Raw genomic sequence first — 18497 nt, 5'->3', positions numbered from 1 at the left:
TGTATTTTAACAGTGAGAGACAGAATAACAACAAAAAAATCCAGAAGAACGCATTTCAAAAAAGTTATACATTGATTTGCTTGTTAATGAGGGAAATAAGTATTTGACCCCTTCAACTTAGTACTTGGTGGCAAAACCCTTGTTGGCAATCACAGAGGTCAGACGTTTCTTGTAGTTGGCCACCAGGTTTGCACACATCTCAGGAGGGATTTTGTCCCACTCCTCTTTGCAGATCCTCTCCAAGTCATTAAGGTTTCGAGGCTGACGTTTGGCAACTCGAACCTTCAGCTCCCTCCATAGATTTTGAGCCACTCCTTTGTTGCCTTGGCTGTGTCATGCTGGAATACCCATCCACGACCCATTTTCAATGCCCTGGCTGAGGGAAGGAGGTTCTCACCCAAGATTTGACGTTACATGGCCCCGTCCATCGTCCCTTTGATGCGGTGCAGTTGTCCTGTCCCCTTAGCAGAAAAACACTCCCAAAGCATAATGTTTCCACCTCCATGTTTGACGGTGGGGATGGTGTTCTTGGGGTCATTCCTCCTCCTCCAAACACGGCAAGTTGAGTTGATGCCAAAGAGCTTGATTTTGGTCTCATCTGACCACAACACTTTCACCCAGTTCTCCTCTGAATCATTCAGATGTTCATTGGCAAACTTCAGACGGGCCTGTACATGTGCTTTCTTGAGCAGGGGGACCTTGCGGGCGCTGCAGGATTTCAGTCCTTCACGGCTTAGTGTGTTACCAATTGTTTTCTTGGTGACTATGGTCCCAGCTGCCTTGAGATCATTAACAAGATCCTCCCGTGTAGTTCTGGGCTGATTCCTCACCGTTCTCATGATCATTGAAATTTCACGAGGTGAGATCTTGCATGGAGCCCCAGACCGAGGGAGACTGACAGTTATTTAGTGTTTCTTCCATTTGCGAATAATCGCACCAACTGTTGTCACCTTTTCACCAAGCTGCTTGGCGATGGTCTTGTAGCCCATTCCAGCCTTGTGTAGGTCTACAATCTTGTCCCTGACATCCTTGGACAGCTCTTTGGTCTTGGCCATGGTGGAGAGTTTGGAATCTGATCGATCGATTGCTTCTGTGGACAGGTGTCTTTTATACAGGTAACGAGCTGAGATTAGGAGCACTCCCTTTAAGATAGTGCTTCTAATCTCAGCTCGTTACCTGTATAAAAGACACCTGGGAGCCAGAAATCTTGCTGATTGATAGGGGATCAAATACTTATTTCCCTCATTAACAAGCAAATCAATGTATAACTTTTTTGAAATGCGTTTTTCTGGATTTTGTTGTTGTTATTCTGTCTCTCACTGTTAAAATACACCTACCATTAAAATTATAGACTGATAATTTCTTTGTCAGTGGGCAAACGTACAAAATCAGCAGGGGATCAAATACGTTTTTCCCTCACTGTAGGTTAAAAAATATATTATCGGGAAACAGATCATACACAGTGAAAACATCGGCACAGTGCAGGCCTTCAAACAGAAGCTGGAGTGAAAAAGACGTTTATAGCTCAGATATTCAGAGCAATAGTGATGCATACAGATTCAGATTTGGTAGGCAAGTATGACAGGACATCATTATTGGTTTTCATTTAAAATAGGAATTTACTCTTTAACAAAATGAATGATTCATATTACAATTGCATCATGAAAGATAACTCACCTACATTTGTTTCTTGGAGAAGCTTGCAAATGTGATGTCAACATTGTTACAATTATACGGCTAATCTGGCTTTATCAAATAAGCAATTGACTGAAAACTATTCTGGAGACGTCAATGGGTGCTTAGCACGCACAAGGCTAAAAACTGTCATTTCCCACAATTCCCAGGTACAAGTGGTTTCAAAACACTAGCTGTGAGGGCATGGGCACTATTTTAACTGCCCAGCGCTCTTAAATTGTTAAGAGTGGGTTCATGCTAAGTGTTGGATTGTGCCAAGGAACACTGTGGTGAGAGTGGACTCTCCTGTCTTAGGCCTGGGCTCCACAGTGTTGTTTATACAGTGGGTTGTGCTGGTGAGGCAGGAATTGGGGTTGGCAGTGAGAACATGAAATGTAAATGCATTTCCAGGACAGCTACTGACAGTAATCTCTTCATTTGATCGGCACCTGTGTAGGATTGCTCACGCTAATACTGGAAAATCTCATGTCTGGACGGGAGCCAGCGCTAAAATAATTGTTGCCAGAGTCCGAAAGCAGGTTAAATTGAACACATTAGTGAAAGAAACAGGGGATATTTGCAGAACAGTTTGATTTCAATCTCATCAGTATGTTTCTGTCACCATAAACATGTCACACTGTAAACTGTATCCTCCATTCCAGTTGTGTACAGATGGAATGGTGATTCAGACTGACACTCAGTGGATCCCAAGCCCTGGTCCAGGGGTGCCCCTTTGTTTAGAGGGTCCAGCTGAGCTCTAAAAGATGTAATTGGAAACTATAATTGTTTAATTGGACCATCTTAATGATTGCCAGCTGTTAAATAATTGGAGATCGGTCAGGTAAGGATTGACTGCACAGCTGGGGCACCAATCAGAAGAGTGCGTATTCCAGGACCAGAGCTGAGAACAACTGCTTTAATAAAAGTATTATAGTTGTCCAATTAATACTAAAAATTCTATACAAATATCTATATATGTACAAAGAGAAAAAACGCACACAGAGAAAGACAGATGTTATTATCAATAGCTGTGCAGGATTTGAGGTTTAGTAATGATCTTCATTGATATTTTGAATTTGTATAGGCCAGCTGCACTAGATGATACAGATAGTGATCGGCAGGGCTGGGTGCATGGCACTGTGTGTCTCACGGGCTCCCTCTGGTGGCAGTCAGCCTACAGGAGCACATGCTCCATGAGCCTGGCATCCTCAGAGCCGGGGTCGAGCAGCACCACTCCAGCCTGGGCCGACAGGATGCCGATGATGTCCTGGGCCAGCTGAGTGAGGTTATTCTCCCGGCACTGGGCTGCGATCTCACTCCATCCCTCAGGAGAGCAGATGAGGTCTTCCAAGATCGTCTTCGCCAGGACACCTGCGTGTGCCATGGAAAAGACCAGGGGTTAGGATGAAGAGGACACAATATCCAAACTGCCTTCTCCTCGGTCATCCATTCTGCCATAACTTCCTTCTCCCTTATATCTTAAATTACAGATATAATATGACAAATACACAATACACTGCTGTCTAGACCGATTACGAAAAGGCCCTGTATCTAGTGACAATTAGACAACAAAACTTGTGGGAAACATGACAGAATTAAATATCTCAAGATGAGAACTTTACTTTTTTGTATTTTCTTTCTCTGCCTGGTGTAAATGGCAGAATTTAGCAGGTCAATAATAATCATTTTTAATCAGGAAGAGGGAAAATAAATACAGTAGAGACAGTAGTACAGCTTTATAGTGCATAAAATAAGATCAGATATTTATATTTCATAACTTAACAAAGGCAATGTTCGGTAGTCCATGTCTGAATAGTAATATGAATAGACTACTATAAATTAATCAAATAAGATTGTGCCTTTACTTGGCAAACCATGGATTGAAACTCAGACTTTTAATAGGTGTACTCAATAATGAAAGAATGTAAAAGACACAATTCCATGAACACATCTCTAAAAGCGCCCTTGATCTTTCTATTTCTGTACCACTGGTGATAATTGCAGCCTGTTGCCCCTCCACTCCGGCTGATAGTGTAACAAAGAGCAGCTGAAGAGTCAAATGGAGCCCACTTACTTCGCCCACGGGCATAGACGCTTTCCAGCAGCTGGAGGGCGAAGTCCTTGCTGTCAGAGGACAGGAGAGAGAGGGCTGCCAGGCCCACGGACAGCACTGCCGGCCGGCCCCTGTACTCCTGGGTCAGAGCCTGTAGGAGCACCATGCCGGGACAGCCCCTCAGCAGGGACAGACAGTCATCTGAAACCAGGGGGAAACACAGCCTTCATGCAGGGGTTTTCTCCGATTCATCAGAGTATTATTATTGAACACTATTGATTGTCTGGTTTCTCTTTATATATATTTTTTATCTTCATTGCAATTTGTTCTTTAGAATAATCAATCTTCAAAAAAGTAATTTCAAAAAAGTATAACAAATAGCATTAGATCAAAGCATGCTTGCTGTTTAATGGGGTTAAGAACCCACACAGTCCAGTACAATATCAGATTGTTCTTTGATTGCAGTGGCTAATGTCTTGAATCAGACAGCAGAAAACAGAGAGGCTGTTTAGTCCTTCAGGAGCTGCTAAACACGGCACTGCACCGCCCTGTCCTGTGAGCTGTCCAGAGCCCCAGACTTCAGTGGCTCTCTGAGAAAAAACACAGAGCAGACAGAGGGATCTAAAATAGGAATCAATATAGTCTCCCGCTGGAGAGCAATCAATACCAGTGTGAGCAACAGGATTATGCTCTCCCCTGATCCATGGGCTGGTGCCTTGTTGTCCGAGGAAAGCAGGAAATGAACAAAAGCCTGTTTATCCTCCATTTCAACTCAGAGAGAAAGGACTACTGGCTGGGAAAGGGACAGCACCAGGATGCACTATCGGGGGCAAATTAACACTCATTCCTCCAGGTCTAGATTTAAAGTGTTAACCATTCAATGCGTTTTAAAAATGAAAGAATGAATTAATCAATCAATCAATCCATGAAAAGGAAAGCAAATAAGGTATCCTTGGAATGACATGGTAGGATTCCAGTAGCTGAAGGTTATTTTTTTCCACTCTATTTAAAATGAAAGCCTTCCGTCTTAATTCCCCCGTTTTAAGATGCGCTTCAGAGAGATGCCCCACAGCCGGCCAAGGACCGTGGAGAACCAAGCATACATGGACGTGCTCCCAGACATAATTATCAGGCCAACAGCCTCCTTTTGCGCTCGGGCACAGCTGATCTCGTGTACCAGATGGCTGACAGACCTCTCTAAACGTCGCCTCTCTGTGTCACAGGTGCCATTTTGTGATGAAAGTAGATATGGAACATGAGACGATGAAATGGTGGATTTCACCTGCTTATTTCTGTAACCTTGAGTTGCACATGAGTATTGCCTTCTTGCAGTAACAATTAACTAACAGGGAAAGCACAGACAAAAGTTTGCTAGATTGTTTGCTATGAAATACTGGGTTGGTGCTTCTCCCAAGTAGTAAATGATTCACTCACTCCACCACATGGAGGAAGAGAAGGAAGTTAGGGGACTTCCAGGGGGCGGGACTGTGGTAGCCCATGTGCTGTGCTGCCTGAACTGACATCTGTGTCCACCAATGAAATAAGCACCAAAAAACATGTCCACCACCTGCATATAGTTCCATGTCTCAGAAGAAACTGAACAGGAAGCAGGACTGTGAGGCACAAGAACCTGCATAACAGGCATGTAGGGAAGGGAGCAACACAAAGCAAATACAATGAGGCGGGCAAAGGAACTATGACGTGCGGCCTTGCCAGCCTGCGTACCCAGGGTGAACGTCTTGCTCTGGTAGATGAATTCCAAGGCCCCGCTGATCATGCCCCGCCTGCACATGCACAACACGGCCTTCCTGTGGACGGCACACTCACTATACACCATCTGGGCCAGAGCCAGGCAGGTGTTGGAGATCTGGGGTGTCCTCTGCCCATGCTCAAAGATGACATCCGCCAGAGCCTCGGAGTAGGTCAGCCTGCAGGGTCAGAGAACAGGTCCGCATTTACACCTTTGGAGAAGCCCATTGGACCATCTCCAGCATTGAAAAACTCAAGCTTAAAACAAGGCACTTAATTTATATAAAAGGAGAAAGTTATTCAGTCATTGAATAAAGCTTGCTTTTCAGCACACATGGCAAAACTCACTCTCAGACCCTGCAGTGCGATTCAGAGCGTACGTGCCAAAGGGTTAAGCTAACATTTGGCTTCGCTAGCATTGAAGGAGGATGGGTCTGCTATTGCGTGCATGTGATGGCAAAGCACTGCACTAATGAAGCAGAAATGCAGAAAGCTCTCCACTCATGGATATTAGCCAGTGTACAATATAAAGATGGGTGACAAATTAAAGGAAAAACATGAATAAATGAGTAGAGGAACATAACGAATGCAGATGCCTCCAAACAGGTGTACTGCATGATACAATTAAGCAATTGACATCCTATCATGCTCTGTGGCATGTATACAAATGCTGAGCAGGGCCAGTTGGCCTTGATTTTGGATCAAGATGGCAAGAGGAAAGGATCGAAGTGACTTTGAAAGAGGGGTCATTATTGGGGCACAAATGGCAGGAGCTTCAGTCACAAAGACTGGCTAGTGTTCTAGTGTTCTCGACAAGTGGGCGAGTGCATGTGTGGCGACACCAAGAGAACGGTACAGGCCTGACTCATTGACACCTACAGTGAGAGGGTGTGGGGGGCATTTTCCTGGCATGGTTTGGGTCCACTTGTCCCCTTAAAGGGAAGGGTCACTGCAAATCATTACTAAGTTATTCTGAGTGATCACCTTTATCCTCTGGTGACACATTTCTCTCCTGGTGGGAGTGGTCTCTTCCAGGATGACAATGCCCCCATCCACAGGGCACGAGGGCTCACTGAATGGTTTGATGAGTATGAAAATGATGTGAATCATATGCTATGGTCTTCGCAGTCACCAGATCTCAAAACAAATTGAACACCTATTGGAGATTTTGGACCGACGTGTTAGACAGTGCTCTCCACCACCATCATCATCATCAAAACACCAAATGAGGGAATATTTTTTGGAAGAATGGTGTTAGAGTTCCAAAATAGGGTTCTAGAATAGAGTTCCAGAGACTCATAGATTCTGTGCCAAGGCACAGTGAAGCTGTTCTGGTGGCCCAACACCTTACTGAGACACTTTATGCTGGTTTTTCCTTTAATATGTCACCCGTCTGTATATGTGAGGTTAGCAAAAGGGTCTGGATTATTTGGACTATGACTATTGATCAAACATCTATAACAAGCATTCAGTAAACAGCCAAGTCAGTCCAGTGCTCTGATGTGAAATAATCACATTTCAACAAGTTTCAATTACCTCAGTACTCTTGGGTATTTCTGAGAGATAATTAATCTGCCATAAAGTTCCACTGTATCAACAAGCATAATTTAAAATGAAAGGATCCATTTGTGAAATGATGTCTCCTTGTGTAGATCTGTGGGACTTCAACAGATATTGGATGCCTTTTTAAAGTTTATCGACTATGTGAATAAACACTGCCACCTGGGGGAAAATGTACAATGACCAGCCCTAGATATTCAAGATCATAAAACTCAATTATGGATCAACAACAAGCTTTCAATAAATGTTGTTTTCATTATTTGGTTAATGTGGTTACATTTGATGGAGCACAAGGGGATAAAAACATAATTATAAAATATATAATTGACTACAAAGAGATAAAAAACACAGACTAAAAGAACAGTGAAACATGTCAGATGACCAGACACTACACACCAGTAGGTACACATTAAAGGTCTTATGAGAGTTTTACCTAATTTGTTGGTCCTCTAATAAACATAAAAGGTCACAAAGTTCACAAAGTTCACACTACACATACTCAAACATGCAGGAAATGTTTTGGGTGCCATGTTGGTTTATTTGGGGGTGTCTTTCATTTTATTGATGTCATGTTTTCTACACTCTTAGACTTACACTCATACTTTGTCATTGTCTTGCTTTACTGTGCAGACATAATTCCAATAATTAACCTATTTGTGTCTCAGTAATATGGCAGTTGTTTCTTAGTAGTTTTGTTATATTAGAGATTGTTTCAGTGTTTCATGTGTAAAGCTCTGTCCCAGCTTGGATTTCAGCACTAATATATTAAAAGAAGTTGCAACTTTGATGGGATTGGACCCGCAGAGAGGAGTGTGGCTGTCTTACCTGTGCTGAGTGACCCAATGTGTGACCAGCTCCACACAGCCGTGCTGCAGGGTGCACCGCACGGCCTCCACAGACAAGGCATCGCCGGGGGGATTTTTCACCGCGTCCACAGAGATCATCAGGGCTTGGAAGAACATCAGCAGAGGGGGACGCTCTCCCTCGTACGCAGTGATCCCTGACGAAATACACCGAGCACGCCCGTCAGTCACACATACGAAGACGATCAGATTACACAGACGGCGTGCTTTCTACACACTTAACATTTTAAGAAACAGTGAACAAAATAAGACCACTGTCGACCAAGCGAGTTCAATTAAGTCTGGGATGATGGAAAAAAAAAACTACCTCTGAACTTCTCCATAGTCTCCATGTTCCTCAGTGCTCCATGAGGGGACCGGGCTGCATGGAAAGCAGCTGCCTCATATTGCCCTCCATCGAAGAGCTCCAGGAAGCTGACAGGGAGATAATAGGCAAAATCCTGTCTCTGCAGCAACACAATGTGTGGTTATATCTGTGATTATTAATGGAAAAGGTGAGATGATATGGGAGGTCAGGGGATTTAAAAAGTATTGGGCTTTGAAAAGACATTCTGAAAGGAGGCATATTTTTGTAGCACCTTTTGGGGAGGCTTCATATATATTGACAACAGTAGAAAGAAATTCCTCCAAAGTGATGATTATGTCACGGACATCTGGTTGGAAAAAGCATTCTCACTTCTCACGATCAGAATAGCGAAAACCACGAACACGCAGGCAATCTGACACCACGGGAAGCATCTGGTCCTTGTTTCACCTTTACTATCCAATACCAGATGTTTTAACCCCCTCCCCCAAAAACATTAATTAGATTTTTGTGCAATTGGGGCAACTGTTATGACAAGCTTTTACACAGCATGTGTTTTGGTGGAGGAAGAAGCTGTTTTAACATTAATTTGCATACAAGTGCTCTGGTTTGATGCATTATCAAGCCAGAGCACTTGTATGTAAATGAATGTTAAACTATTGTGGCTCATCTGAATGCTTTACAGTCCATATGCATGTTTGTCCCAAAGGTGTTCCTGCTATCAAACCCAAATGCTTTTAAAACTATTCTCTGTTTGATCTAATAGGCATAGGCATTACATACAAAAATCAAAGCACAATGTAAACGTGCACTTCAGAGAACCAGAGGAAACACAACCCAAGTAAACGTGGTTATGAATGTATACATTTCCCAACTAGCCACAATTCAAGAATTAACCTCAAAGTTTTAATATGTGAACGTGGCCAGACTTAAATACTACCGTTCCATGTAGTCTGCTAAGAGTTCAGATGCTTTGATCTTGCTCGGATCATCGTCTTCAAATCCAACTGAATTGATGCTTTGGTAAGAATCACAGGCTAGAATAAAATACAAATAGTGTATTGACATATTCATTGTGAAGAAAAATAATTAAATCCCTAATAGTGATATATTGTAAAAGCAGCATCTATGAATGTCTTTGTGCTACAAACTTGAAATGACAAAACTGTCTGAACCCTCAGGATTCACAACTAAAAGTTAGCAATTAATAAAGACTTAAATGGTGATCATCTATACGTGTGTACTGACAAAAACAAAAACGTGAATACTTACCTTTCACGTCTGAGGCCTGTTGGAGTATTGGTGAGACAAACTCCAACAGGGGAGTCTTTCTATCCGATTTCTCCCAGGAAAGCACAGCCCCAGACAGCACCTTAATTTGCTTGTATCTGAACATGACAATAGAACAATATAAAGACGTGTATGGGTTAGTTAAAGAAACTGGCCACCTATAGGTTTGTCTTTAGAGTATGCCCTATGGCTTCCTGGCATGGGGTCCCACCTGAGCCGCAGTCTTGTGTTCTGCTCTGCCAGCTCATCTCTGCGCTCCAGGGTGCGGCTCATCTTGCGGTCCAAGTCAGCCTTCACCTGTGCCGGGACGTAGTGGCTGCTCTTCTTGTGTTGTAGCTCCCTGCGCTTCCCCCCCAGGAACTCCAGGTGCTCGGTCAGAGCCTCTGGGCTGATTGACTCCTCAAATGTCAGGCCTGGGGGAGCAAGGGGGAAAAGGTCAACCCTGTGCATTTGTCTGTTTGTACTATCTGCAAGACAATCGGTGTATTCTTGATTTTGTGAAGCTTAACGATATAAGCTGGTGCTGGATTGAAAGAAAATGAACAGTATGCATCAATTGCATTATACATTACAAATTACATTGTGTAGAGCAGTTAAACATTGTGTTCTGGAAAAGCTCATAATGACTTAATATCAGTTTACAGAAACACAAACAGAAAGAAAAGGGTGAATAAAGAATGGTGCATGTCCTATTTTCACCAATTAGCAGGCAATAAGCATGCAAACTAAACTCTGATTCTGTATACCTGGAATGTGGCCAATGGGTTTGACTTCTGGGCCCTCCTCCTTCGGTGAGGGGCTTTTCCTTCTTCTTGAGTCTCTGAGCTTCTCAATTTGAGCCCTCAGTTCAGCCGAGTTTGTCTGAATGATCTCGGTCCTGTTGGTAAAGGAGAATAAGAGCAGGTAGCAGCCATGTGGGTGACACACACAGCAGAGTTGGATGCCCCGTCTCCCTGTCTTATTCATGTAGGTCACGAGTCTTCTTACCTCTCCCAAAGCTGGGTGGCTCTTCTCTGGTAGTGCATGAGAGTTGTGGGCTCAGCAGCAATGACCTTCAGCTGGTTTTGCCGGACCCTGGCATTTCTGTGGCTCTTCTTTATGGCAGCAATGCAGTCATCGTACTCTTTCTTGATGATGCTCAACACGCTCTTGTATGCAGAGACATGCTCGATGACCTGTGGAAGGCAATTTTGAATATGAAGTTCAGAGCAAGGGCTTGAGGGATCTACAGCTTCCAATAATGTCGGCTTGGTGAAAATACCATGGGCAGTGAGGCCTGAGGACAATAATGCACCTTCTGTCTCTTCTGTTAAAAAAAATAAAAGGAAATGCCACAAGGCAGGGAAATTAGATGGGGGGACAATCTATCAATTTGAAAAACATGTCAACCCCTCCCTCCTTCCCATTTTCTTCCACAACATGCAAAGTTGCTTTATTTAAGTTGGCAGTAGCATCTGATGGGATGGAAAAGTCAACTCATACTCTTGATGCACAAACGCCTTTGTTATCACAGTGTATTTGGAGACAGTTTACATCAAGTACAGTCAAGTAATAAACATGTTAGTCACAAGATACAAGCTCAAGAAGAATAAAGGAAAATAAAAAAAGCCTTATGAAACCAGATTGCAGGAAGTCCTGGATATCTACCTTCTCAAACACAAAGCTGTAAATGACATATCGTTGCTCGTCCGGCCCCTTCTCAGGACATCCTAACCTCTTCTTCTCACAGTCTATGTATGCATACAAGGTGTCCAGAAAGTCTCTGTTGGATGGAGTGATAATAGGTGGCAGGGCTGGCGACCCCCTGAATGATGAGGTTGGGGATCCCCCCGGTATACCTGTCCCTGACATACCTGCCAAAGTAGATTATTTGTTTACATAAACTAAACAATTATATATTGCATTCTATAAAGCTCTGATTGCTATAAATACGAATTGTACAAGGATAGAATAATTTCATTTGAAGAATTCGTTAGAAACATTATAATATTTGCATTATCAGGTTCATGCAAATCAATTCAACTCCGTATGATGACGTCACTGTAAAATCATAATTGGATTAAAAAACTGATGTAGAGTAATTCAAGTCTCGCGTATATGGCAAGCCACTAACTACATTTTGTCATTAACATAAAAGTCTGAGAAAATTACACTGCTGAGATTAAAAGATTGCGCCATACTTTACGCTACTTCACAACTGGGCTGCTGGCACAGGCATGTGTCGGAATTCTTCTGTTTTATAGAGTACACACTATAAAACCATGAAACCTAAATTACCAATACGCTATATTTACCTAGGATCTCTGCCTATATCGTTTGTGGTAGTAACCAGAAAGGTTACTAAGGAAATTTAATTTGCACACAGAATTCTGGGAAATGTATTTCGAAACAAAATAAGCCTAACATTGTATATATATATATATATATATATATATATATATATATATATATATATATATATAGATGTGTGAAAGATGCATGTATATGATACGATATATCGTAAAATGCACTTCTCTATTCTTATTATTAATGTTAGAATTTATACTGACGAATAAGAATATAGACATAGAATGGTTGAGTATATGACTACATTTCCCAGGAGACAATAGGCTTCAATGTAACTAATACATCATATATGTATTTATCTAACGTTATATATTTGTTTAGTAAATAAACAAATAAAATTACATACAAAATAGACTAATTGTTTTTGAAATAAGATTAAAAAAATATATATTTCGTGCAGGCAATGGTTTAGCCAACTCCCCCCTGCTCCGGCGTTCAGAAAACCCCGTCTCGCTGATCGAAAGCCCTCTTCTCATGATCCGCCATTAGCAGGAGGTTAGTGGTGAGTTCGAGCTCTCGGACAATTTGTGAAATAAACCCGATAAATGCGGGTTTAATGGATAATTTCGATTAATAAAGTATTGAGCCTCACCTTGTGTTTTGTTATCTGCAGGTGGATTCGATTCCAAGATGCAGATTTTTGTGAAAACCCTAACGGGGAAGACTATAACCCTTGAGGTGGGTGTCTGGACCGGCTGCATCAATGTGCCCAGTTGTGCATCACTACTGTTATTAACATCTACACAGCCCGTGTTTTAGCACTAGTGGCTACCCGAACTGTTTGCAATATTAAAGTAAACGGATAATATAGAATAAGAAGAAAAATCACAAAGACTGTAAAACTGCGCTTATTATCCGGTGTCTGAGTCTACATGTCCACTGAAACACGTGCAAAACCGCCTATATCGCCCTAACCGCCAAACGCATTTAATTGTATATTCGCTTGTCTCAATACCAAATATTTAAGTGTGTCAAGTAACAAACTCAATAGGGAGTATTTTGCTCACTTCTCGGAAGCCGCGGCGTGGTTTGTGTGGTAGTTTACCAGTTGTTGTTAAGCTAGTTTTGATCGAGTCTTACGGTTTCCTTTATATTTGTATACATGGATTTTTCGTGTGATACAATATCGTGCATTTTAACGTCCATTTAAATCCATATACCGATCTTGTATACTGGCTACAAGAGCAGTCCATGAACTAGGCCGCAGCAGGATGACACACGCCAGCTCCATGTGTAGGGGCTGGAGCAGTCCCGGGGAGGGATGCAGTATCGTGTGTATATCATTTTTGTCTGCCATATTACATTTTAAGTTGTATGTGTTGGTTTCCTCGAAAATAATTGTGTTGAAAACGTGGACAGAGATTTGGACCTACAGTTAACCGTAAAATGGACGGTGCTATAGCTGATATTTGGTTGATGATCCGCTAACTTATGCTGTTTTCCGTGCATTTGAAATTAATATGTATGCTTCTCTGTCCACAGGTTGAGCCTTCTGATACCATTGAAAATGTCAAGGCTAAAATCCAAGACAAGGAAGGTAAGTAGGTCTTGGGTACATTTGATGCCTATGAAGTTCAATGTTTTTGTGATGCATTTATAATATAGCAAATATTATACTTTTATACATGCTATCATATTCATGATGCTCTGATTCTAATGCTCAGTGTTTGAAAGCTATCCAGTACATCTCTGACACATCTTGCTTATTCTCCAGGTATCCCCCCGGACCAGCAGAGGCTGATCTTTGCCGGAAAGCAGCTGGAAGATGGGCGTACTCTGTCGGACTACAATATCCAGAAGGTGGGCATCATTGTTGGTGGAGGCTCATAATGGTTCTTTGAATTATTTGACAGGACTGCAAATTGTTCAATGATTCTGCTCCTTTGAGTCACTAAAAGGATCACGACTTGCCTGATTTTAGCAGCCTTGTAACTGAAAGGCACTAGTTTCTTAAATGGAATATTAGCTGTGCAATTAGTTCAGGGCTGATTTACTCTTATGCAGATGTTTTGCTTTGTTGCCATCTGGTATTCTCACTAGATTTGTATCTGTCTTAATATATTGAGAGGGAGTTGGTGAAAAGTTCAAACATGATACTGATTACTGTGCTGTCTGCAGGAGTCCACCCTTCACCTGGTGCTGAGGCTCCGTGGTGGTGCCAAGAAGAGGAAGAAGAAGTCCTACACCACCCCCAAGAAGAACAAGCACAAGAGGAAGAAGGTCAAGCTTGCCGTGCTCAAGTATTACAAGGTAAGGAGGTGGACCTAGAAAACCTGGTGGGAAGACTCTAGTAGGGCCTGACCCCACCTGGATTGAATCTTTATTAATAATTTGACATTTTGGGAAGTGGATGTAGTAACAATCTTAAGTGTTTGTCGCTGTTTGATTAGATTAAGTGACAGTGCTATGATTTAAGTTGAATTGGATATTCAGAGTGTAGAAAATGGGGGAGCTTAGGAACGGACTTGAAACGTGGCAAGTGTGTGGCAATAATCCCACCTTTGTTTAGTATGAACTCAAAGTGAATAACAGTATGCTAGTAAGTGGTCTGATTGGAATTAATGTTGTAATGATGGAAATGTAGGGGGGCGGGGTTTGCTCTTTGTGTGTATGGCTGGTTCTCGCTCTCTGGGCTCCTACTGACGGCTGGGGTTCTGTGTTGCAGGTTGATGAAAACGGAAAGATCCACCGCCTGCGCAGAGAGTGCCCCGCGGACGAGTGCGGCGCCGGAGTGTTCATGGCCAGCCACTTCGACAGGCACTACTGCGGCAAGTGCTGCCTCACCTACTGCTTCAACAAGCCTGAGGACAAGTGAAGTAATGGACTGTAATTAATAAAAGGGTCTGAAACGGTTTCATCTGCCATTGCGTCTTTATTTCTGAAATGCTCTTGGTGTTTTAAAAAGAACAGATGTTGGGGGTTCGTGACTATCCTTTGTGAACGGTGGGTAATAACCGAAAGGACGAGATTGTGGGTACAAGTGGTGGAAATGAGGTTTCTCCGCAGGCTTCCGAGACTCACCTTTTGGTATGTGGTGAGGAACTTAGTAATCCAGGGGAGGTTTTCAGGGCACAAACATGTTTTTTTGAGGGTTATTTGCACCCTGGCCACCACATGTATGCAACATGGACCTCAGTGCTCATTTTCAGCTGGTTTCCTGCACTTTCAGTGATACAGATCTTTACATTACACCATCTCATGCAGATCTGTGTGGGTGTGAATTTTTGGGACATTATGACCATATTTGGCACTCTGGTCATAGCAGAGTTTGTCCCTTTTTGTGAGAGTGTCTCCCTGGGGTTTTGCCTTTTCCTCCCCCAAAAAAATGTCCCCACCTTTTCCTACCTACCTGTCTATTCTCCTTACTCCTTTGGCACTTTATTATTTAAGTGTTGAGGTGCTTTTCCTGCATTTCAATTCCTACATTTAACAGCAGAAAAAGTTATCTGGTAAAACAACTAACTAACTAGGCCAACAGGTACAGTTGCCTCCAGCCTCCTTCATAGACTACAGTGGGTTTAGTGACAGTGTACATTTATTTGTTGCTTAAATGAACTACTCGTCAAAGTATAATCTATATGAAAGCATATTAATGTATTTATTTTTTATACCCTGAGACTGTAGTATCAGTAGTAGCAGCACCAGTGAGGGTCAGACAGGTAGAAAGTGGTGATTATTGTTTAGGTGACACAGTTCAAACAAGTATAACAAGACCAAATAACTGCTTTAGTATTAAAGTAAAGTAGAACCCTATAAAAAGGCTTCAGTTGCAATTACATTGACTTAATTGTTCTTATAGTTTGTACAATGCATTATGTAAATTATTTTTATGGACTTTTTTTTCATGATCAGAAACAGACAAGTTTGAGCCAGAAGATCAACTGGCATATGAGAATAGAAAGGGATCCACTCCAGCAGTGTTAATGTCCCTGAGAGTCTCCCTGAAAGCAGCTGCAGTAGCAGAAGCACCAGCACCAGTGAGGCTCAGACAGATAAGATGACTATTATGAGTGATTACTGTTGAGTGGGATTAAAAACTCAGTAGCAATAATGTTTATTTACCCAATTGTTCTTATAGTTTGTACAATACAGTATGCACACGAGCAAGAGATTAATAGAGGTCCCACTCCAGCAGTATTAGATGTTACCCTTAGTGAACCCCAAGTGAAGATGTTTTACAAGTAACTGGTATCAGAAATACCAATGGCTAGAAAACAACACAAACAGCAGAGCAATACTATTGAATATGTGTAGAGCAGTACATTAAAATACACATATTTAAAAAAGATACCCTATGGATGTAGTTAAAAGCACGAAATACCAGCCATTTGTACAAATCGTAATTTGATTTCCGACTGTGCCCCCCAAAACATTTAGCTGCATGACGTCGCTGGTCCAGGCTCTTGTTTCTTGACATTTTCCAATTAAAATCATGTGTTTCACAGTAGATATTGCTTTTTGTAAGTACTAGACATTGAAAAAAAAACTATTTAGGTCTATTTTGATAATTTACAATTATTCTCTCCTACAACTTACTTATGTTTATCAAAAGGATTAGTTCACAAGATATTATTTCACTGTTCCTATCGATGTATCTGTTCTCCTTGTAGTTAACTAGAGATGCATCTCTTTCTATTTTTTTCATTTAGTTTTTCTCTGCTTCAAATTACTTATTTTTCTAAACTCAGTTTTCTCAAGATGTCATTTTGCTGTTCCTATCCATGTACCTATTCTCTTTGTAATACTGATGTAGTTCTTGTCAACTAGAGCTGAATTTATCTCATTCTCATTTATTTTTTATGGGACATATTTAACTTGCCCACCAGAGTGCGATCTCAAACCATGGCATGCATTTTACCATACTGTACTGAACCGTAGTCCCCTCCACTTCTGGGACTTCACTTTCTGCAAAATGTCTGGGCTCTGGAATGAGGTTAGGGTCTCGGCCACAGGCACCCACACCGAGACTACAGCTTCCGCCTCGACACGGTTCTTGGTCCAGTCCTGGTGAATTATGTAACGCTCAATCTGACCCTCTTGGCTGACTGGAAAGTGATATGTAAATACACAAACATGACAAACATGTTAAGGACAAGCAGCTTGTCTCCGACATAAATATCCTGGGCGGGGGGTGACAGGCAATGTATCACTTATTGATGAATTATCACGAGTTCTTTACTTAATTACTTAGCTGCACTTATTATTTTATGGTCATGGTTGTCTTTTTACTTATGAAGTATGTTCTTTTTGCTTCCTAATTTGTTTGAATTACCTTCCTTTTCTCTTATTATTGGTTAATTGGTATGCAAGACTGATATCAAACCACTGAAAATGGAAAATAGAGGTTTAGCACATTTGTTGAAAGCATAATTCAAAACTGTAGAATGAATAACCAACAAGCTAACTTACTGTCAGGTTCTTCATGACACTGGCATGTTGCAGGTGTTGAAGCATCAGCAGGGCCTCCGGGTAGTAGAGAACGGTCAGCTGGTCCTGTTAGTCCGTAGGGTCTACAAACATTGCTATGCTAATGATGCACATGAAGTCGAAATTTGCTGCATCGAGGACTGCAAGGCATTCCTTCAGTGTCAGTGACTTCTGCGATTAGCTGAGTGAACCTGTAGATTGACACATAAAAGACAAATTGTCAATTCAGTATATTGATTGGGTAAAGAGATTAAAACTAGTCATAAGAAATGGCAAAAACGCATCTTGAGCAATGTTTACCTTTTCCCGACCACCTCCACAGCCATTTTCTTGTTCAGAGATTTCTGAAAATTCAGCATGCCCTTCAGGAAGAACTTGCAGTCTGAATACAGCTGCCTGTCCGGGTGGATGAGTGGTGTAATGAGGATGATGTAGCGTATGAATCACACCAGGTTCTTCATGTAGTTCTTTGCCATCTGGTGTGACTGTCCGTTTTTCTCCTGCTGCACAAAGTATGACCTGCACTCCTCTATGTCTTGGATGAACTCTAGAGAAGGCTTGGATTCCATGAAGAAGTGGATACTCTACATGTTGGCAACCTGAATGTCCATTGGAGACATCCCAGGCAGGTAAACCAAATTAAATCAAGAATGCTTACCTCCTGTTTGCAATTGGGAACACCTCTGTCATTCTGGAGGTATTCTCTGAATCCAGCCAGCAATTCACTGTCCAGTGAATGCTTCTGGTAGAAGCCGCTCTCCTGCATGTTCTTCCTCACTTTGGTGTTCCATGTGCTGACATCTGGTCTGGAAAACAATCCTTCATGTGAACATAAATCCACCTTGCCTGATGAACAGTTTGCATACCTGTTGTGTCATAAAATGCAAGATCGTGGCCTCTTCAACAGCAGGAATATTTCTGATCACATGCACAGTCTCTTCCAGTTTCGCAATTGGCAGCTTCAGAAGATGGGGGTCGGGGATAATGGCGTACAAAGTGGTGTGTTCCAGAACCCAGCCTATCGAAAGGTAGTAGATCATGGAGTCCCTGGCTCCGTGGACCACTTGGTGAATTGTCTCCGGGCTGCTTGTAGTCATGCACATTCACTTCAGATGCTACTTTCAAAGAAGGCAGGTATATAGCTCAATGCAGGCAGGAGAACAAAGTGCAGGCTCAGATTGTAGGTGCATAAGTTCAGTTTCCAAATACAGGCAGGACAATCTCTCCATCA

At 42.1% G+C, this 18497-nt stretch overlaps 2 protein-coding genes across 3 annotated transcripts; one reads left to right on the top strand and one right to left on the bottom strand.

The window, feature by feature from the left end:
• Window positions 1-1593: 1593 nt before the first annotated feature.
• LOC136719135 (clathrin heavy chain linker domain-containing protein 1-like) lies at window positions 1594-11795 on the bottom strand. The gene is made up of 12 exons (XM_066696980.1): window positions 11674-11795; window positions 11141-11346; window positions 10481-10668; window positions 10240-10370; window positions 9705-9906; window positions 9476-9591; window positions 9144-9240; window positions 8207-8313; window positions 7862-8036; window positions 5453-5655; window positions 3749-3928; window positions 1594-3045 (listed from the first exon to the last, which is right to left on the bottom strand). Exons 2-12 carry the CDS (start codon window positions 11342-11344, stop codon window positions 2849-2851), a joined length of 1800 nt encoding a protein of 599 aa, XP_066553077.1. The 5' UTR covers window positions 11345-11346; window positions 11674-11795; the 3' UTR covers window positions 1594-2848.
• A 471-nt stretch (window positions 11796-12266) lies between these two features.
• On the top strand, window positions 12267-14691 carry rps27a (ribosomal protein S27a). Of its 2 annotated transcripts, none has more exons than XM_066696836.1 (6): window positions 12267-12341; window positions 12453-12517; window positions 13322-13376; window positions 13554-13639; window positions 13958-14089; window positions 14505-14691. In XM_066696836.1, the coding sequence occupies exons 2-6, from the start codon at window positions 12470-12472 to the stop codon at window positions 14652-14654; spliced, it is 471 nt and encodes a 156-aa protein (XP_066552933.1). In that variant the 5' UTR covers window positions 12267-12341; window positions 12453-12469; the 3' UTR covers window positions 14655-14691. The 2 variants fall into 2 exon arrangements, with proteins under 2 accessions (XP_066552933.1, XP_066552934.1); XM_066696837.1 differs by having other exon boundaries at window positions 12299-12334.
• The last annotated feature ends 3806 nt before the right edge of the window (window positions 14692-18497 follow it).

The sequence above is a fragment of the Amia ocellicauda genome, chromosome 23, assembly GCF_036373705.1.
Source record: "Amia ocellicauda isolate fAmiCal2 chromosome 23, fAmiCal2.hap1, whole genome shotgun sequence".
In the NCBI taxonomy this organism is placed as follows: Eukaryota; Metazoa; Chordata; class Actinopteri; order Amiiformes; family Amiidae; genus Amia; species Amia ocellicauda.
Note: the sequence above shows the minus strand (reverse complement) of the source record. Positions and strands in the feature narration are given on the sequence as shown.

What these genes read in the sequence shown, in the direction of transcription:
- LOC136719135 (XM_066696980.1), bottom strand. Translation starts at nt 11,344, where the DNA reads ATGTCAGGGACAGGTATACCGGGGGGATCCCCAACCTCATCATTCAGG. An exon ending in GCCACCCAGCTTTGGGAGAG is followed by an intron (nt 10,371 to 10,480) that starts GTAAGAAGACTC and finishes CTTTACCAACAG; the next exon opens with GACCGAGATCATTCAGACAA. An exon ending in GACTATGGAGAAGTTCAGAG is followed by an intron (nt 8,037 to 8,206) that starts GTAGTTTTTTTT and finishes GTATTTCGTCAG; the next exon opens with GGATCACTGCGTACGAGGGA.
- rps27a (XM_066696836.1), top strand. Translation starts at nt 12,470, where the DNA reads ATGCAGATTTTTGTGAAAACCCTAACGGGGAAGACTATAACCCTTGAG. An exon ending in GGAAGACTATAACCCTTGAG is followed by an intron (nt 12,518 to 13,321) that starts GTGGGTGTCTGG and finishes CTCTGTCCACAG; the next exon opens with GTTGAGCCTTCTGATACCAT. An exon ending in CCGTGCTCAAGTATTACAAG is followed by an intron (nt 14,090 to 14,504) that starts GTAAGGAGGTGG and finishes TCTGTGTTGCAG; the next exon opens with GTTGATGAAAACGGAAAGAT.